General features: G+C 45.3%; 2 protein-coding genes across 6 annotated transcripts in view; one reads left to right on the top strand and one right to left on the bottom strand.

The window, feature by feature from the left end:
• Positions 1–3,492, bottom strand: part of CNOT6 (CCR4-NOT transcription complex subunit 6) — a 77,044-nt gene extending 73,552 nt beyond the window's left edge. The window contains exons 1-2 of one of the 5 annotated variants that reach the window (XM_077911088.1): positions 3,282–3,492; positions 2,509–2,574 (exon numbers count right to left, since the gene is read on the bottom strand). The gene's annotated coding sequence lies outside the window, so the exon portion shown is untranslated. Of the gene's footprint in view, positions 1–1,514; positions 1,666–2,464; positions 2,575–2,846; positions 2,865–3,281 lie in introns of those variants that run through there. The other 4 variants (XM_077911086.1, XM_077911089.1, XM_077911090.1 and 1 more) reach the window with 4 other exon arrangements.
• On the top strand, positions 2,490–7,720 carry LOC144322805 (uncharacterized). The gene is made up of 5 exons (XM_077913152.1): positions 2,490–2,504; positions 3,051–4,176; positions 4,460–4,585; positions 5,526–5,676; positions 6,934–7,720. The coding sequence occupies exons 1-2, from the start codon at positions 2,490–2,492 to the stop codon at positions 4,134–4,136; spliced, it is 1,101 nt and encodes a 366-aa protein (XP_077769278.1). The 3' UTR covers positions 4,137–4,176; positions 4,460–4,585; positions 5,526–5,676; positions 6,934–7,720.
• Positions 7,721–21,345: the final 13,625 nt, after the last annotated feature.

Raw genomic sequence — 21,345 nt, forward strand, 5'->3', positions numbered from 1 at the left:
TTATATTTTATATGTAGGGCCTCCACTAAATCCTCCACACTAGATGTCAAAGTGGTCTATTAAATCACCTTGCTCCCCTAATAAAAATATTTCGGCTCCTCCCTTTTGGGATAAAGATAAACTTCATGTTTAGTTGAGCAAACACCGTCCTTCAAAACCTAGGACACACACCTATCCAGTCACTCTCTTGTTCTAGTACACCTCACTACTGGCCTTACCCCAACTCTTGTCATCTCAGTACACTCACCACTCTCTTCTATTTAAAATGATCCCCTCTCCCTAGTTTGACAAACATCTATTCCAGGTCATTTTCTGTAAAGCTGCTCACACGTCTTCCACAAATTTAATGATCCTTTCTTCTATTCTCTCATTGCACTATGTACACCTTCTATGCCTATAGACTACATGGCAAAAACTGCGTAGAATTCATTTTTGAATTCTCTGAGTCCAACGCTGTACCCAGAATATGCTATTCCTTGACACATAAATGAAGTTATCAAGAAAATACAGATGGATGAAGGAGAGGTAAAGGCCAGAGAAGCGGTAAGGTTAAGGCAACGTATGTATAAGTCCCCATTTTGGACACAAGTAACTTTCTCCTCTTTAATATTTGTTCAAATACTAAAATATGGTGCATTCCACTGTACTCTAATGCACCAGGCTCTGTATACATAAGTTTACAGTTTATTCAGTATTTCTTAATTTCATATAGCATTTTCTTAATCACACTTTGTTGTAAAATGGCTACCTTGGTAAAGTGAGTAGCAGCCAAGTTTAAGGAAACAAGTACATCAAGATGGAAGCTAAGGATTAACACTGAAATTGGAACATTTTTCTAGACAATAACGTTAAGTTCCATTCACAACAATAAAGCGTATACAAGCACTGCATACCTACAAATCCAAGCCTTTTCTGCATTAAAATACATGTCCTTAGCTGAACCTATTTGGACCTTTCCAAAGCGATAAACACTTTAAAAGCAGAGCTTCTCAGGGGCTCATGAGTAGCTCAGTGGTTGATCCTGGGATGGAGTCCACAGGGAGTCTGCTTCTCCCTCTGTCTATGTCTCTGACTCTATGTGTTTCTCAAGAATAAATAAATAAAATCTTAAAAAAAGAAAAAAAGGAAGGGCTTCCCAACCAGTCTACTCTGCATATGGGGAAGTTGCCAGTGTGCAAATATTGGTCTCTTGCCCTTATGACCCAAGGTCTACAGCTGTGAGCACCACTGACCATTTATTCCAGTATGCCTTACATACATTATGCCTTTCATTGCACTAGGATATGAAAAACGCTTATGCTTCAAACAACGTAAGAAGGTTAACATGTACCTAGTGGAATGCCTAAGCACTGACCGAAATGTGAATTTATCACTACAAGTACAGTGGGCAAATTCCTTTAATGCCTTTATCTGCAGCCAGGACCAAGTTCTATAATCAACTTAACAGTCTGAAATTTCACAAAAATTGTAGGTTTAATTTGCCACCAAGATTTAAGAAACCTGAAAACACCTACAAACCAAGTATGTATTCAAAGGGCTTCTTCAGGGATCCCTGGGGGGTGCGGCGGTTTAGCGCCTGCCTTTGGCCCAGGGCGCGATCCTGGAGACCCGGGATCGAATCCCACGTCGGGCTCCCGGTGCATGGAGCCTGCCTGCTTCTCCCTCTGCCTGTGTCTCTGCCTCTCTCTCTCTCTGATGTGACTATCATAAATAAATAAATTAATTAATTAAAAAAAAAAAACAAAGGGCTTCTTCATCAACATTACCACTGAGACACTTCTGAAACTATGCACGTATCAACTCTCAGAGCAAATCTTCTCAGTCTCACAAGAAAACTTGTCTTCTATTCCATTCTTGTTTTGACTACTTTAGTATCTTGTTTAACTGCAAACTGAAGAGACACAACTACCACAAATAATTTCTACCCATTAAAACACCTTCTGCCCTCCCAAAAGAACTAATCTCCAGCAAATACCACATAGACTCATGTGCTTTCCCTCTTCACTGCAAGCACGTTGGCCACGTCACTTGAACCTTTCTAGGTCTGTTTCCACAGTCATAGCTTTTCAAATATTTTGTTTAAAGCATGTTGACTAGACTAGATCACTGGTCAAAAAAATATGAAGCAATTTTAACTCTAACAGACATCACATTCTGAAAACTGTGACAACTGTTCTGACAGCAATTACAAAGAAAATCTTCAAAACCTTTTGATCTATGACCACATCAGCCCGGAAAGCCTGCAGAACTGTTCTGGAATGGCAAACCCTAGCGTCCTGTGAAAAACAATCAGTGCCATTACCCGCCGTTTTATTTTTCACTAGTTCATACTCCCTCTCTTCCTCCCTAAAATGAAATTTCCAGACACAAGAATGTAAGAAATTCCATACTAGCACTAATGAGACAACGCACCTAGAAAACAGTAAGCATGGGAACTCAAAGTCAAGCAGATTATTTAAATTACCTCAGCTCAACACAGTACACGCAAGATGGGTCAAGCAAGGGTACCTGCACAATGCTGTCATCTTTGGTAACAGTTAAAGAAAAGATTACAGGTGTTCCTTAGCAGGCTCTCTGGGGGGAAAGGGAGGGAGAAAAGTGTCAAAGAGAAAAAGTTTCCAAAGAAAATAACGACTGGTGTTTAGAAATAAAAAGGGAGACATGCGGTTGGGGTTACGGGAGGAAACTGCTTCCAGTAAGTTCTGAGCGATACCAGGACTCTCTCCGTCGGGGGCTAAGTAAGGGCCTCTTGAATCAGGTCCCCGTCACTCCCGCCCACTTCCCCCCAATCTGCGTTCAGATGAATTCGAAAGACTTTCGGGGTAGGGGGTCAACCGCTGGTTTACCGCGTTGCGGTAACCGCGAAGCTCCACACTCCACGACGCACAATCCCACACGGCCACTCCGCCAGAGTTGCCACCCATCCCGGCCGAGAGGCGCGGACCCCCGGCTCGCCGCCCGCGCCCCGCCCCCGCCCCCGCCCCCGCCCCCGGCGCGCCCCGCCCCCGCCCGCGCCCCGCCCCGTCCCGCCCCGCCCCGCCGTCAATCAGCACCCCCCGCCCCCCGGGCTGGGCGCGGGGGCGCGGCCTGGGAGCCGGCCGGATCAGCACGGCCGCACTTCGGAGGCCCCCGACAGCCGCCGCTTCGGCCGAGCCGCGGGCTCGCCAGCCTCACAACTCAAACCGCCCGCGCCGTGGCCCCGCGCGCCGCGACCGAGCGGGCCCCGCGCGCCGCCAGTGCGGGGAGCGCGCCCGGCCGGGCCTCGGGCCCGCCTTGCTCACCTCTCGGGGTGCGCCGCCTTCCTCCGCCGCTGCCGCCGCCTCCTCCCTGTGAGTGCAGCGGGGTCTGACCTGTGGAACCACCATACCAGTCCCGCCCGCTGCTGCAGCGCCGCCGCCGCTCCGCCGCCGCCTCAGCCGCCGCTCTTTGTTCCCCCTTCGAGCGCCACCGCGTCAGCCGCCCCGACGGGCCACCGCTACGCCCTCCCGCCCTCTCGGCCTCCCGCCTCGCCCTCCGCGCTGCGCCCGCTGCCGCCCTCGCCTCCGCGCCGCCGACGCCGCCTCCACCGCCGCCGCCGCCTCCTCCTTCGCGCCCCCCTCGTTTTCATTGAAAGCAAACAAGCATCATGGCGGCGGCCCCGTCCCCCAGCCAGCGAGCACCCCGACCGCCGCCGCCGCTCCAACATCCCGGCCGCCCATTGGCCGCCGCTGCCGGGCGCGACCATTCGCCGTGCGGCGGGGGGGCCGCTCCCCAAGCCCCGCCCCCCGGCGCCCCTCCGCGCTGCGCGGCGATGGGCCGGCCCGGCGCTCTCCGGGGCCCCGCTCCCGCGCGCTCCCGCCCGCTCCCGCCCGCTCCCGCCCCGCGCGGTGTTCTGTCCCGCTGGGTCCCTGCTCTCTCCCGCCACTGCCCTCCGTTTTGCCGTCCGTCCTCTCTTTCTGGTCTGGTCTCGGGCTGTCCACTTTTGTGTGCTGTCTTCCCACCGTTTCCTCGCCTCCTTCCCCTCGTTCCGCTGTCCGTTGGTGGGAATGCGGGGCGGCCCGCGACCTGACTTCAGCCGCCGCCGTGGCCTGCCCGAGGAGGCCTCCGGTCCCGAGCAGCCGCCTGCTGCTCGCCTCGAACGGGCAGGAAAAAATTAACTCGTGCCCCGTTTCGGCCCATTCGCGGCCGCGCAGTACAGTAAGTAGGTTGTGGTGGAGGGGTCCCAGCCAGAGCCCCAGCCCGAGGTCTGCCTTCGGAAACCGAGCTGCCGGGCAGCCCGCGGGGCGCAGCGGGTTAGCGCCGCCTGCAGCCCGGGCCGTGATGCTGGAGCCCCGGGATCGAGTCCACGTCGGGCTCCCTGCGTGGAGCCTGCTTCTCCCGCTGCCCCTGTCCCTTGCCCCTCTCTGTCTCTGTCTCTGTCTCTGTCTCATGAATAAATAAATAAAATATTTTTAAAAAGAAATCAAGCTGTTGTCCTTAGGTGGCGAGGAAGGCGAGCAGAGATCACTGGGCATGGTGCTTGCTTCGGGGCACGTTCCTGACAGGTGGCTGAGACCCCGTGCTGCAGCCAGACTGTACAGAGGAATCCGGCCCCACCCTGGCCCTAGTAAGTTCCCCGTCTAGGCCGAGAGAGACGTCCAACAAACGTTCTTTAGAGGGGCATGCATGGGGAAAGGATGGCCGTCCGTCCACCTACCAAGGATAGGCAAGCAGGGATGGGTCACTGGCTCCTGGAAAAGTCAACCCTGAAGAAATAAATGGCTGTGAAATTGGTTCCGGAAATTAACAGTAGCAAAGAAGTGAGACACCCCCTCAGGGAAGATGGACTTGGGCTAGGAGGTTATGGGAAATGGATGGCTGCTTGCCGCTGAGGTGCAGAGGAGAGTAGGAAGAGCGAGGAAAAGAGGAAGGACTGAAGCTGCTGGAGTTCCGTGCTTGTTTCTCCAGCATGGCCTTGGGATGCTCCTTACCTGTATTCTTCCAAAAAGTCAAGTGACAGCCTAGTCCTCAAGTGCCAGAGGACACTGGAAGGGGCTGGGCAGCACCAAAAGCCCAGCAAGGGCGAGGGATTGATAAGACAAGTGCAGACTGACCCCTAAGCATTCCTGTCCATATGCTCCAACCCCAGACCACCAAGTACTGGCGTCCAGCTCCTGCTATTCAGTATCACCTACCTGAGGGACTGATAGCCATCTAGGTCTCTTCCCCCCACTTGAGCACTGTGCCCTAGCAACTGATGCTGTAGCCTGGACAGACAGGTGCCTTTTGGTAATTCATCCTCCTAGAGGGAGCTACTTTTTATAATTGGCACAGGGTATATGGAGAATGAGAAATCATAACGAAAAACTTAGTGCATAAGACAACTTTTTTATATCTTATGATTCTCCTGTCCAGCTAGACGGTTCTACTGGTCTCACTGGAGGTCTCTCATGCCTATACCTGAGGTGGTGGCTAGGGATTGGATGTCTGCCATCTCAGGGCCCCCCGGTGAGACCTGTATCTCTGTGTAATGTTTCATTCTGCTTTTCTGTGGCCTCTTCCTCCAGCAGGTCATTCTAGATGTCCTAGTTGGCAACCTAGCGCTCCATGAGGAAGGAAGAAGAAGCTGGCAGGCCTTCTGCGGAATATCATGTTCTCTGTATTCTATTGGTCAAAGCAGTCACAAGCCCAAGCCAGATTCAGGAAGAGAAGATATAAGTAAGTCAGGAGCTGCATGCACATACAGGGAGGATGGACTTATTCAGGGCCATCTCCTTAGGCTAGGTACCACAGAGAAGGTACCAATGGTGGCCCTCCCTAAGCACATCCTGTTCTCTGTGAAGAGAAACCACCAAATGCCTCACCTTTACAGATCCAGATCAAAGAGCCTCATGTGTTAGGCAAGACTTCCCCATTGCAAGTTATAAAACCCCAACTCAAATAGGCTTTATGCAGCAAGAGGTCATTTATGAAAAACAAACAAACAAACAAAACGAGGTCATTTATGTACACAGATGTCATGTAACTGAAAAGTTCAGGCATCATAAGATGTCCCCAAAAATCGATCTGACTCCCTCACTCTGCTCCTCTGCTCTGCTCCTCTACACTAGTGTCCTCACAGACTTTTGACCAGGCAAGGAAGATGGCCACCAGCATCTGCTTCTACCAGATTCTACCAGTTTCTCCATGTGGATAGAGTACTTCTTTCCTCATTGTTCCAGCAAAAAGCCCAGGACAGTCTCTCACTGGCCTGGCCTAAGCCCCATCTCTGTGTAACAAGGCATGAGGTCAGCCCTACATGAACCAAATGTATCAAGAGGGGGCAAGGGATTCCTCGGGGAGAGTTGAGGACAGCTAAAGAACAGGAGCAGATTCCATCTCACACCTCTGAGAAGGCTTCCCTGGTTAGAGTTGGTCACTGTCTCCTCAGCTCTCCACCCTCTGTCCCTCCATTAGGGGACTTAGCAGAAGATGCTCTTGTCTCCTGCCATGCTGTGAGCTCACATATAAGTCTGACTCACGTTGTCGCCTCCATGCCACTAACTGGGATTGCTTTTGAGGCTTTCCAACCTGCAGGCTTTCCCAGTTTCTTCCTCTCTGTTACGAGAACCTTGGCCACTCAGCTTTGATAATCTGATGCTTTCTCTCAGGGTGGAGACTTGCTGGCTAGGGACCAGAACTGATGACCAAGATCTCTGACTCCCCAAAGACATGGATCCACCCTAGTCATCTGTCTCTTTTTCTCTTTTTCTCAAGGCCTTCAGGTCACAGTTTTCTTCACAAAGGTCCCTTGTCCATTGTTTTAACCTGCGGTTGGTTGAAAACTGTACTCAAACAGCTGTAAGACAAGAAAGGAATTAGCTGGCCTAAACAGCTTTAAAGGGCCAGGAAATAGACATCAGCTTTAGGTGTGGCTTGATCTGGGGGCTAATGCCACTCAGTTCTGCTCACCTCCATGTTGGTTTTTATCATCAGGGACCACACTGAAGCAGAATGGATGCCAGCTCCTGCCAGACTCCATAGACATCCTGGGCCTGCCTCATTTTCATCCCTGAACCAAATGCCACATTCAGGGCAATGTTCCATCCTGGCCAGGAAGATGTCACATGCCCACTCTTGGACCTGGATTATCTTCAACATCACTCAAAGCATATATGAAAAGAACTGGTGGGGGGAGAGAATTCCCCCCAAAAAACTGAGGCTGCTGTTTCTCGAAGAAAGGAATAGATGTAGAAAGGCAGAAAGAAGCAGAGGTCCAAGGCCTCTGTATCAGCTGTACCTGCTCAGACCTCCTGCTAGTTGCTTCTCTGGGAACCCATCCAGTCCTGGTTCAACTACCAGTACACAGTGAGGAGAAAGTGCCTTGGTGCCTCAGAATGTGGGAGACAGGGTGGGGCTCTCCCATTTCAGAGCTTGGATGCTCTCCCTGAAGACTCACTGTAAAGAAGTAGTGGGAACAGGCAAAGGCTGCAAATCCATTTCTGTTTTCAAGTGTATTTTTTTCTAAGGTTAAACCCCCTTTTTCCTTGTTGTATAAGTAATTTGCGGTCATGGTTTCAAAAATGCTTAAAACCAGGACACCTGGGTGGCTCAGCGGTTGAACATCTGCCTTTGGCTCAGGGTGTGATTCCCAGGGGTCCAGGATCAAGTTCCTCGTCAGGCTCCCCACCGGGAGCTTGCTTCTCCCTCTGCCTATGTCTCTGCCTCTCTCTCTGTGTGTCTCACATGGATAAACAAATAAAATCTTAAGAAAAACAAAAAACTTCAAAAATGATTAAAACCAAACAGCAGAACGGCATGAAGAAGAAAATTAATGTCTCATCTCTGGCCCTACTCCAGCCACACTCTCTAGAGATTTGAATTAATTACAAAGCTTTGGCCTTAAATAACAAAACAAAACAAACACAGCAAAACACCTTCAAATATGCTTACTGGATGAGGTGCTTACTGACTCTGAGACTGCAAGTCCAAACATTAGGGTTATTTGATTCAAATTCTATGGGCAGATTCATCACTGATACTACCCTGGGTGAAAAATATTTTGTTCCTTTGCTACTTATTATGGGACATATGGGGTTTTGGGGTGATGGCAGGAGACCAATTGTGGGTCTCTCCAGAGATGGTAGGGGCCATGGGGCTTCATTGGGAGGGGCTGAGGTGACAGTGTCTCCAGAGTCTTTATGTGTAATTTGATTTATGGTCACTATCTGAATTTGTTAGGATTTATTCAGTGTCTGGAATAGAAGCCTGACTCATAATTAAGCAGAAATGGGAACTTACTGCCTCAGGGTAATGCTAGCTGCTATAATAAATACAAAATATCTTGCTCATGTAACAACTCTATCAGCAGATGAGTTTCTTGCCTGTAGTGATTCAGGCACCTGGGGACCCAAGCTCCTTCCTCTTGTGGATTTGTCATCCCTAGTTCAAAAGTTTTTGTGGGGGTGGGGGGCGGTCCAGGTACTCCTTAGGGATCTGTGCCTAGACCTCACGGTAGGATGCTGTGAACCAGATGAAAAAATTTTCACATTTCCTGCCATTTTGAATCTAGGTAACAATCCCAGTAGAATGAGTAGTACCTGTATCACCAGTGGAAACCCCAGCCTGACAGTTTAATATTCTATCCTATTAGTTGGGGAGATCTCCCCTCCCCCAGTTAATTGTTTCTTTTTTGATTGGGGTGAAATTCACATAACTCAAAATTAACCATTTTTTAAAGATTTTATTTATTTGAGAGAGTGAGGGAGCGGCAGAGGGAGAAACAGACTTCCCACTGAGTAGGAGCCCAATGTGGGGCTTGATCCCAGGACCCTGAGATCATGACCTGAACAGAAGGCAGATGCTTAACCGACTGAGCCACCTGGGCACCCCAAATTAACCATTTTAAAGTTTGCAATTCAATGATATTTTGTGCTTTCACAATGTTGAGTAACCCTCTCTCTCTAGTTTGAAAACATTGTCTTCATCCTAACAGAAAATGTTGGGGATATCCTGAAATATCATTTTCATTCATTTACTACTTCAAAAATGCAGTAGCTATTAGAGCCTTCAGTAGATCTTGTGATTTGATATGCTATTCAAATGCATAGAAATTATGTCATAATAGAATATCTTGGTAACCATATTTCAGTATAACTGATTTCCTTTGTAATCCTATGTATCATATTTAATGATTTTTAGAAGACATTATTCTGTCTTTATGATGTCTTTAGAAGACATTATTCTGTCATTATTCTGTAAAACAGGGGTTTACAGACTTTACCAGACTACCAAGGTGGCTTGTGGCATAAAAAACGTTAAGAATCCCTGCCCTAGGCTTTGGAGCCCTCTGTATCCACCTGGTAAACAGGGCAGAGATGGAGAGAAGCCTAAGTGCTTCTTAACTAGCTTAGCTTGAAGTTACTCATAGCACTCCTTCCCATGCTCTGCTGGCGAGAACTAGTCATGTATCCCACGAAATGCAAAAAAGCCTTGGGAAAGATTTCACAAGCTTAGAACTTGATTCTGTCTGAGCAGCTGCTTCTCAGCAACGAACCTATACAAATGGAAGGAACAGCATGAATTTTGTTGAACAGATGACCATCTCAGCCACGGTCATCCCTCTGTGTACCAGATATCCACATGCATACTTCTTCTAACAAAGGGAGCCTCCTCTTACCAACCCCAAGGAGGCCCCCATCTATTGCTGCCTCCTTCCCTTAGCCCTCCTGCTGTCCTGCTGCCTGGAACTTGAAGCTACTACCATCTTTGACCATGAGAATGAGCCCACAACGTCAGAATAAGAATGGAAGCTGGAAGAAACCTAGTTGCTGAGCATTTTATGACGGAGATACACAATACCAGCTCAAGGCTAAATTCTTCCAGAATCAAGGTGCGTCTTTGGCTGGAGATAAGATTGATGCCCCATCATGCAGAAACCAAAAGCTTGCTGGGAGAAAGGTAGACTGAGAGTGTTGCCTTTCAAACTGAGTTGATTATTTAAAAAATAGCCTCAGTTTCATTAGGTTGTGAAATTTGGTAATGAGCAGACCACAAAAGCAAATAAAGAAATGACTCAATTCCTAAGATTTTAAAACAGTGTCCAAGCAATATCTTTGGCTATGAGTACTTTCATATGGAATTAATAAAGTATGAATAGAATGGAAGCCTAGTAGGTTTTGGAGGGAAATATATTGCCAAGGGAACCACCAATATGGCCCATGACTCCGCAATTATTTAACCCTGTAAGCAACACCCAATTTCTCAAATCTGCACCAGCCGGAGGCAGGCACTCTAATTCCCAAGTCTAATGTGAACACGAAAGATAACGTACCTTGTAGAAGGCAGGGGTAAAGCTGTAGAGGCCAGTAGACAAAGGTCTGCCAGGTGGGCTGACCAATAACTTACTCTACCTCCAGAGAAGTGTTCCTAGAAAACCAGATGGGCAAGAACCAGTGACTACTGTAGAGCTAACCATCCTCCCATTTTCCTCTTTTTAAAGTTATTTTAAAGAGGCCAAATGGCTAATTTGTACTGCGACTACAGGATAACTCTTCTTCCAGAATAAAGATGAAATTTTCCAACATCCCTTCAGTTGCCAGCATTCTTACAGCTGTGTAGGAATAAATATTGAGACACCCTCTGCTTTACTCTCATCAGAGAATAAAAACCCCAGAGTGGGGGAGGGGCAGACACCTGGCTGAGCAGAGTAGGGGAGGGAACCTGGGGTCTGATTTCTTCTGAGTGCTTTCTTTCACTTTTGGATTTAGCCTCTCTTACATTTAAACAACAACAACAACAACATAATTTTCAGTTGAATATGTAGCTGATGCCAATTTCTGAGACTTTTGAAGATTTTGAAGTTTTGCTGTGCTTATTTTCCTTTATGGAAGTTTCTTTCCAGCTTAAAAAAAAAAAACACTTTCATTTTGAATTAATTATAGAATCACATGAGATTGCAAGGAAATGTACAAAGAGGTCCCATGCACTCTTCACCCAACCTCCCCTGATGCTCACATCTTGTAGAGCTCTAGTTCAATATCAAAACCAGAAACTTGACATGAGGCACAAATCATTGAGTTTACTCAGATTGTACCACTTGACATATACTTGGCTATGCAAGCGTACATGTATGTGTGGCTCTATGCAATCTTGTCATGTGTGTAGCTTCATGGAACCACCACCACGGTCAGGATACTTAATTATACCATCACCTCAAGACTTCCTGCACTGTGCTTTTACAGACACGTCCTCCCCTTCCCCACCCGTCCCTAGCCCGGGTCAACCACTAACCTCATCTCTCTAATTATGTTCTTTCACAAGGGCCATATAGATGGAATTATGCAGCATGTATCCTTTGGTGATGGCTTGGCATAACTTCCTTGCGGTTCATTTGAGTTGTAACAATAGTTGTTTTTATTACTAAATACTGTTCCACGGTATGGATATACCACAGTTTAACCATTCATCAGTTGAAAGGCATTAAGGTCATCCCTAGTTTGGGGCTATTATGCATAAGCCTGCTAGAACATTCACGCACAACATTCACATACAACTTTCCGCTAAAAATGAGCTCTCACTCTTCTGTGATAAAGGCTGGAGAGTGTCATCGCTGGCTCATGTGATAACTACATTTTTAGTTCTTTTTTTTTTTTAAGATTTTATTTATTTATTCATGACAGACACAGAGAGAGAGAGAGAGAGAGGCAGAGACACAGGCAGAGGGAGAAGCAGGCTCCACACAGGGAGCCCAATGTGGGACTCGAGCCTGGGTCTCGTCTCCAGGATCACGCCCTGGGCTGAAGGTGGTGCTAAACTGCTGGGCCACTGGGGCTGCCCATACATTTTCAGTTCTAAAAGGAACTGCCAAACCATTTTCCAGAGTGGCCATATGTTTCAAGTGTATTACCTTGGGTGAGGTACAGGGAGGCCAGACACAGATCAAAAGAGAAAAAACAAAGAATTTTATGGTATTGTTGACCCAGGCTCATTGGGAGGAATATAATACACCATCTAGGTGTAGGGCTACATGGGGAAGCACCAGGATTGGGCAGGAGGCAGAAAGAGGGCAATTATGGGCAATTGTGTTTGTTGTGATTTCTGCAGGGAAAAAATGGGCGAGGCAAGGTTAAATGAGTTTTGGATTAGCTTATTTGAATCATTTTGGTGGGTTCTGGGGCATAGGAGCTGTCCTTGGTCGTCTGGTACCTGGCCCCGGGGTAATTAAGGCAGGTGTATAGTGGGCAGAAGATTGATAGCTCAATAAAGAGGGTGGCTGGGGTGCAGGCATAATTGGATGCTCCAAGAGAACTGATTAGCCTCCAGCCAGCGTTTTTTTAGCCAGACAGCATTTTAAAAAATTATATTATCCTGTATTATTTCACATTATTTCACTCATACCTCACTGGGGAGTGATCCAGTTTCTCCCTGTCTTTATTAGCATTTGTGTTATTACTAGTTTTCATTTTGGTCATTCTGATAGGCATGTGGTTTTAGTTGGCATTTTTCTAACAGTTAATGATGTTGAACATCTTTCCATTAGCTATCTGCTTATTTGCCTCTCTATGCCTTCTGTGATGAAATGCCTCTGTGTGTCTTTTGCCCATTTCCTAATTGGATTGTTTGTCTTTTTAATGTCAGGTTTTTAGAGTTCTCTGTGTATTCTAGGTGCAAGTCCCTTGTCAGATATGTGACTGGCAAATATTTTCTCCCAGTCCACAGTTTGTGTCTTCATACTCTTAACAGGGTCTATGACTGAGCAAAAGTTTTAAAATTTGATGAGATCCAGTTAGTCTTTTTATGAATCATATCAAATATAAGAACGCTTTGCCAGAATATTTTGTCAGACTACAGAATACGAATACAGAATATTTTCTCTTATTTTTTTAGAAGTTTTATAGCTTTACATCTTACATTTAAGTCCATGATCCATTTTGAGTTAAAATGCATATAAAATGGGAGGCTCAGTTCAAGGGTTTTATTTGCTTTTATGTTTTGGCTATGAATGCACAATTGTTCCAGTACTATTTACTGAAAAGGTGGGCCATCTCTGAATTGCTTTTGTTCCCTTGTCAAAAATTAATTGACAAAAATTAATTGTGGATCTGCTTTTTAACTCTCTTTCTGTTCCATTGATCTATGTGACCATCCCTCTGCTGATATCACAGTGTTTTGATTATTGTAGCTTAGTAAAGCCTTAACATCTGAAGAATGATTACTCCTGCTTTATGTTTCTTTTCAAAAATAGTTTGGGCCATTGTAGAGCCTTTCCCTTTCCATATAAAAAATAAACATTTTTAATAAGCATTTCTATATCTATAAAATTAACCTTGCTGAAATTTTGATAGGAATTGAGGTAAATCTATAGATCAATTTGGGAAAATTGACATCTTGACTCTATTGACTCTTTCAAATCTTGAACATGGTATGTCCCTCGAATCTCTTTCGATTTCTTTAATCAGCATTTTAGAAATTTATCCAACAGATCTTGTGTATGTTTTGCTAGATTTATTCCTAAGCACTTCATTGCTTTGAAGCAATTTTAAATGGTATTTTTGGTTTTGATTCCTACTTTTTTAGTGTCAGTATACAAAAATATAAGTGATTTTTGTGCGGCAATTTTGTATTCTGTCATCTTACCAGACTCATATATTAGTTCTCGGTGATTTTTTGCGTATTCTTTGGAATGTTCTATGTAGACAATCATGCTGCTGCAAGTAGAGATGTTTTCATTTCTTCCACTCCAATCTGTATGCCTTTTGTTTTGTTTTGTTTTTTCTTGCCTTGTCACAGTTCTAACAGTGCTCTGTTCTTAAGAACAGTGTCAGAGTTCTTAACAGTACTATGCTGAATAAGCCTGGTGAGAGCAGAAATCCTTACTTTGTTCTTGATCCTGGAGAGGGAGAATGCAGTCTTCACCATTGGGAATGATGTTAGCAATAGGCTTTGCAGATGTTCTTTACAGGGCCAAGGAAATCCTTCTTTATTCAGTGTACTGAGAATTTTTATCATGATTTAGTGGTTGAATTCAAGAAAGTGCTTTTTCTGTATAAACTGATAGACTCCTTTGTGATTTTCAATTGTTGAACCAACCTTACATATCTGAAATAAATCCCACTTGATCATGGTGTATTACTCTTGTTATGTATTCTTGGATTAAATTTGCTAAAATGTTCTTGAGGATTTTTGCACCTAACTTCATGTGGGACGTAGGTCTGTAGTTTTCTTGCGTGTGTTAGGTTTGTCTGGTTTTTCTATCAGAGTAATACTGGTCCAGAAAATGAGTTCCAAAGTGTCCCTCAGTTCCTGTTTTCTGAAATAGATTGTGTAAGATTGGTGTTAATTGTTTAAATGTTTGGTAAAATACTCCAGTCAAACTATCTTGGAGATAGAGATACTATTTTTTCCCATTCTTTAACTTTGCACCTGCCTATGCCTGAGGTGAATTTCTTATACGCAATAGAGTTGGGTTATTATTTTTAAGCTACTCTTCCAAATCTTTTTTTTTTCTTCCAGATCTTTTCATTGGTGTATTTAAACTATTTAAATTTAAAGCAATTATTGATACATTAGGGCTAAGTCTGCCACTTTGTTTTGTGTTTTCTGCATGTTCACAGTCTCTTTTTCTTCCTATGTTTCTTTTTTCTTGCTTCCTTTCAGTGCCCTGAACATTTTTTAATTTCATTTTGATTTACTGATAGATTTTTTGAGTATTTCACTGTATACTTTTCTTAGTCATTTTCTCTAGATGTTATCATATGTGCTCACAGGAGGAAGTTAATCATAGCCTGCTAGTGTCAACATTCTATTATTTTGAGCAAACTATAGAAAACTTACCTCCACTTAGGTTCCTTGATCTTTTCAATTTACAAAATATAATTTTCTTAAGTGTTTTCTCTACATACATTGAGCACCATATCAGATTGTGGTATAACTTTTGTTCCAAACATAAAACAAGATGAAGAAAACTCACCAGGGAAGGCTATCCTATTCTGTTTGCGCATTCCATTGTTTTCCTCCCCTTTCTGGGTGCTCTGGTTTCTTCTGTCATCATTTTATTTTTTTCATTTCTGGGAAGTTTCCTTTAACCAGTCTTTTTTTTTTTTTTTTTTTTAAAGTAATCTCTGCACCCAATGTGGGGCTCGAACTCACAACCCGGAGATCAAGAGTCACCCACTCTACGGAGCCAGCCAGCCAGGCACTCCAGCCATTCTCTAAGGGTAGCAACAAATTCTCTTAGTTGTTCTTTATCTGCAAATGTCTTTATTTCCCCTTAATTTAGGAGGGACAATTTTGCCAGATGTAGCCTTCCAAGTAGACAGTTTTTCTTTCAGATGAGAAATCTGCTGTCAGTTGAATTGCTATTCCTTCATGGGGCAGTACGTTGTTTCTCCTCAACTGCTTTTAAGATTTTTTTCCAGAGTTTAATTATGACGTGTTTTGGTGTGGAGTTCTTTGGGTTTTCATAGTTGGAGATCTCATCAGTTCTTGAATCTCTAGATTTGTGTCTTTTTCCAAGTTTGGAAAAATCTCAGCCATTATTTCTATGAATACCTTTTCCATTGCACACACTTTCTCCTTATCCTCTGGGAGTTTTATGATGTCCTTTATTGCACCCATAGTCCCTGAGGCTCTGTTGATTATTTTTTCAGCCTATTTTTTTTTCCATTGCTCAGATGAGTTAGCTCTACTAGTGTCAAGCTTACTGAGCCTATCCGCTTTCATTTCCACTCTTCCACTAAGTGTATACAGTGAGGTTTTATTTTGGATATTGTATTTTTTTTTCGTTCCATCATTTTCATTCAATTCTTTCTTTTTATAGCTTCTTTTTCTTTCTTTTTTTTTTTTTAATTTATGATAGTCACACAGAGAGAGAGAGAGGCAGAGACACAGGCAGAGGGAGAAGCAGGCTCCATGCACCGGGAGCCCGATGTGGGATTCGATCCCGGGTCTCCAGGATCGCGCCCTGGGCCAAAGGCAGGCGCCAAACCGCTGCACCACCCAGGGATCCCACCTTCTTTTTCTTTGCCTGGACTTTCTTTTCATTTGTTTCCAGAGAATTGTAAGTGACCGTCAAATCATGGTTTGTTTGTTTGTTTATGTTTTATGCTGGCTGCTTTAAAATCTTTGTCAGATATTTCCAACATGTGATTTATCTCAGTACTGGCCTCCGTTCATTGCCTTCTCTCATTTGGGTTGTGGTTTTCCATGTTCTGGGAATGACAGCTGATTTTCTATAGTACCCTTCATATTTTGGTTATTGTGTGAGAGAACTCTTCATCCACTTGTATCTTCTGTGTCAGCAGGGGTCGCCCAATTTAGAATGCCGAATGTATCTCCTTTTGCAGGCTTCAGTTCTTTTTTTTTTTTTTAAGATTTTATTTATTTACTCATGAGAGACACAGAAAGAGAGGCAGAGACACAGGCAGAGCGAGGAGAAGCAGGCTCCAAGCAAGGAGCCCGATACGGGACTCGATCCCAGAAATCCAGGATCACGTCCTGAGCCAAAGGCAGACGCTCAACCGCTGAGCCACCCAGGCGTCCCTGCAGGCTTTAGTTCTAAGGACAGTTTTGTTTTCTGAGTCCTTACTGTGCTATTCTGATTGGCTTTATTCTGGTGCTTCTGGGCTCCTGCTCAGTGCCCAGCTACCCTTTCAAAGGGCAGGAGGCACTTCTTGGGTTTGACTGCTGTTTCTCAGTGACTTGCTTATAGGGGATAGGGGTGAACAGAAGCTACTGGACCTGAATCTCCTAATGACTCTGGGCACACAGTGGGGAGATGTAGCTGCTTTGCTGTGTAGTTGCAGGGGACCAACCAGTCCCTGGTTGCCCAGAGGGGCCCAGGACCCCACTCTGCCCAAGGCCTTGCTGCTGCCCCTGCCCCATCACCAGTGCTCTGTTTATGGAATGAAAGCTGGAATGGCTGGAGACTTTGCTGCTCTGCTGTTGCCAGTGGATCCAATGCCCTGCATTGTGGTGCAGAATCTAGATTTTGAGGTTTTAATCCAGCCTTTCTGCTTTCCCCACAGTTGGGTTACTTTTTTGTTGTCTGAAGTCTAGATAAGTTATAACTCCAATAACTGCTTTCCACTGGTCAAATTTGTATTGCTGCTTCCCCTCACTGTCCTCCTTGTTTTTGTGCTGTGGGCCTATTTACCTCTCTCCTCATCCTGTCGCTGTAGTATTCGTGTGGTTCCATAAGAATGAACTCAGATGGGTGTACTCAGCACTCTATCTTAAACAGAATTCTCTCTTACGGCATTTAATTTCCTACATATCTATGGTCACATCCTTTTCCTCATTCCTAATATTGCCCATTTCTGTTTCTAGCTCCCGCCCCCCTCTTGAAGACATACTTGTCAGAGTTTTGTCCATTTTATTGGTTTTCAGGGAATATCTATTGGGGCTACTCTTGCTTCTTATTTCACTAATTATTTTAAGATTTTATTTATTTATTTGAGAGAAAGAGTGAGTGAGAGAGAGAGAGAGCATGAACAGGGGGAAGGGAGAAGCAGACTCCCCATGGAGCAGGGAAGCCCAATGTAGGGCTTGATCCCAGGACCTTGGGATCATGACCTAAGCCAAAGATAGATGCATGTGACTGAGCCACTCAGGCTCCCTATTAATTTCTTTTTGAAGTTTACTAGTTTCCTCCTCCTACTCTGTTGGTACTTGTTTTATTATTTATTTTCTTTCTAGAAGTAAACGCTTAGCTCATTTGTTTTTCTTTTTTTTTCTCAAATTTTTTTCTTTTTTTCTTTTTTTTTCTTTTATAAACTTACACAAGACTGTGTTTTTTTTCCTATAAGTTGGGTTATGTGAAATAGCTTTTAATATATGATATTATCATTGATATTTAATATTTTACTTCATGTTTTTTCTCTAAAAATAGTTACCTATGAAATTTTTAAAAATTCTGGATGGCTCTGGAATTCTGGAAGGTGTAGGGGAATAGGAGTGAGGCAGGAATAAGCCTTTCTTTTGTAGTTAATTTCTCAAGTATTGCTTCATGGTAAGAAAATACTCTGTATATAAAAAAAAAAAAAAGAAAATACTCTGTATAATGTCTACATTTTAGAATTTACTGAGGTGTTCTTTATGGCTGAATAAAACAAGTTTGGCAAATGTTCCATGAGTACTTGAAGGCAGTAATCATTCTGTGAGAGATTCTTATGTTTGTATATAGAAGATAAGAAAAAGAATTTGCATTGCAACTCAGGAAATAACTAATATTTACTTCATGCTTATTTGGTGCTGTGCACTATTCCAGGGTTTTCAACTTGGGCACTACTCCTATTTTGGCCTGGGTAATTCTTTGTGTGGGAGGCTATCCTGCACAGTGTAGGATAAGTTTAGTAGCACCCTTGAGCTCTACCCACAAGATGCCAGTAATAGCTGTGGCCTCCTTACCCAAGTTATGATGACCGAAAACGTCTCCAAACATTGTGAAACGTCCCGGGTACAAAATTGCCCTTGACTGAGATCGACTGCTGGCTTACATTTATGAGTGCATTGAATCCTCATCAGAAGCCTATTTGGTAGTTTCTACTGTTCCCATTTTTGTAGACGAGTATCTGTAAACTGAGAAAGTGTCTGTAAACCGAAGCCCAGAGAGGTTCAAAGCAACTTTCCAAAAGGTGCAGGGCAATTAAGCATTATTTGTAACTGAAAAACCAAAACAAAGCAAAACAGAATCAACCTAAGTGTCATTCAATACATTGTGGGATATACACACAAAGGAACTTCGAAAAATTTAACTACTTGATTTATTTACGATGAGTAAATCTCAAAAACACAGCTGAGAAGAAAAAGCAAGTTGTAGCGATCTTTTAGGTGACAATACAATATGTATTATTGTCTGTGACCTCTCTGTGGATTCTTTTTTTTTTTTTTTCTGTGGATTCTTTTTTTAAAAAAAGATTTATTTATTTGACAGAGAGAGGGAGGGCATGAACACAAGCAGGGGGAGGGGCAGAGGCAGAAGCCGACTCTGCTGAGCAGGGAGCCCAATGCATAGCTTGATCCCAGGACCCTGGGGACTCAGGGCTCCATCCCAGGACCCTGGGATCATGACCCAAGCTGAAGGGAGATGCTTAACCAAATGAGCCACCCAGATGCCCCTCTCTCTGAGGATTCTAATTAGAGTTTTCCTTTCTGATCCCTTGCCCATTCCCAGGATTATCCCTGTGTCTCCAGGAGTCCGTGCAGGTTCCTATCTCTCCATCTCTCTCTGTCAGGAAATTGGCTTTCCTCGTGTCCGGAGGCTCTTGTTTTTCCGTTCACATATAGGGAAAGAAACAACCAGGATATTGGGGGGGGGGGGCAGGGCTTGCTGGCTGGCAGTCACCATCATGGGGCCAGCTCTGCCTGGAGACTGGGGTTGCAGAAGGCAGTTGTGGCCTAGGCACCAGAACTCCCTCTGGGCTGGGTGGCCCTTGGGAGCCCCTGAATCTCAATGTACCCACTCCTGATTCCTCCGTGGAAACCTTTAGCTGTGGACACCCCCTTTTCTTTGTATTAGGGACCCATAGGGCCTTTATTCCTTTAGGCTCATGTTAATAGGGTTTTGGGAAACCAGCAGACACCCAGCCAATGCATACTGGTAGGTCAGTAGCCACTCAAGTGTCTGCTTTTTGACTTCTTAAATGGTATTACTGCTGTTGCTCCCTTGTCTATTCCCATCTATTCTCCCCATGCATGCAGATTTATGTGAGTGTGTGTGTGTGTGTGTGTGTGTATGTATACACACATATGTCTGTTGCTAAAACACTAAAATACATCCCCTACCACTGGTTGGTAAATAGATGCTGCCCTGAGCCTCCAAGTGTCCCCTACAGCCCTCACCCCTTCCCTGAGATCCCCCAGGCACTCCAAATGATCCAGAAACTGATGGGGTAAGGCTTGGTTTAGCAGGGAGGGCTCTCCAGAGCCCATCGCAGCACTGAGGCCAGCCTCTGTCCTGGGTGGCCATGGTCTCCTTGCCTATGATTGTTCTGTGTGGCACCCTTGCCTGGGAGAAGTAATTGCATGAATGTGGCTGATCCTAAAGTCCTCACCTCTACTTTGAAAAAAGTCCCTGAGTGATTTTGCCTCCCCGCCAGATTTGCAAGCTACTGGCATGGATGACAGAGCTGGGGTTCAGACAGACCTGGAATCTCACCCTGATTTCCTCTGCCCTCCAGGTGCATGAACTTGGAGCCATCACCTCCACTCTCTGAGTTTCTTTTTCACCATCAGTGACATGGGGAAAGAGTTGTTGGAGCTATCAGAAGAGATCCTGTGCATAGCAAGATCATCCTGGGACAAACGGGATGCCCTGGGAGCCCTCCTTTGGGGACACCATGTAATTCACCCAAAGGCCGCCAGGTGGGGCCATTGACATCAGTGACCCGGAGTGGCTGCGCTCTACCAGGTGGGCATCTGCGTCTCTGAGTCTTTTTTTTTTTTTTTTAAGATTTTATTTATTTATTCATGAGAAACACAGAGAGGAGAGAGAGAGAGAGGCAGAGACACAGGCAGAGGGAGAAGCAGGCTCCATGCAGGGAGCCCGACGTGGGACTCGACCCCGGGTCTCCAGGATCACACCCTGGGCTGAAGGCGGCGCTAAACCACTGAGCCACCGGGGCTGCCCTCTTGAGTCAGTTTTGTTGGTTGTTTTTTCTTTGAGAATAATGGCTCCCCCAGGAAGACAGAATCAAAACCTCTGGGTCTACAGCTATGATTTTAGTCCACACGATGAAAATCTGAGACGACTGATAGAGAGCACTAGGGGCCCAGACCTCCCTCCCCCTAGAGTAGGGCCTCATCCTTGGTTCTTCCTTGCCTTAGCCTCAGACCTTTAGGCCCACTATCGGACATGCGCCCCTGGGATCAATGGTATGAGCCTGTTAGAGAACATTTCAGGGCCTGGATTTTGGCAGTCCCTCCAGAATCTGCTCTGTGGGCATCTCCCAGCCCCATGCACAGTGCCAGGGGTGAGGAGCTCCTTGGACTCTGCAGCCTGCCTTGGCCATAGGGTGAAGGCATGGACCCTCATCCCTCTGATGTCGACTTCGGCCAAGGCAACTGGATAAGTCATACTGATCCTAGAACCTTTGGTTTCTCCTGGGAACACCCATCAGCAACAGGAACCGAAGGAATTCTGGTGGAGAAGGTGGCTGTAACCATCTAGATTAAAGACAGTGGGGTATGGTAGGAGAATACTGGGGACAGATTCAGAAAGGATGCAGGATGCAGAGGGGGACAGGAGCCAAGGGAGAAGGGCCTAGAAAAAACACAAGCTTCCAACTGTGCTCCCAAGATCAACAGTAGCTGCAGCACCTGGGGGGCTTGTCAGAAATGCAGACTCTCCTGCCTCCCCGACCTGCTAAGCCAGAACTGCATTGTAATAAGACCTCCAGGTGATTGATG

Source organism: Canis aureus, chromosome 10 (assembly GCF_053574225.1).
Source record: "Canis aureus isolate CA01 chromosome 10, VMU_Caureus_v.1.0, whole genome shotgun sequence".
Lineage (NCBI taxonomy): Eukaryota > Metazoa > Chordata > Mammalia > Carnivora > Canidae > Canis > Canis aureus.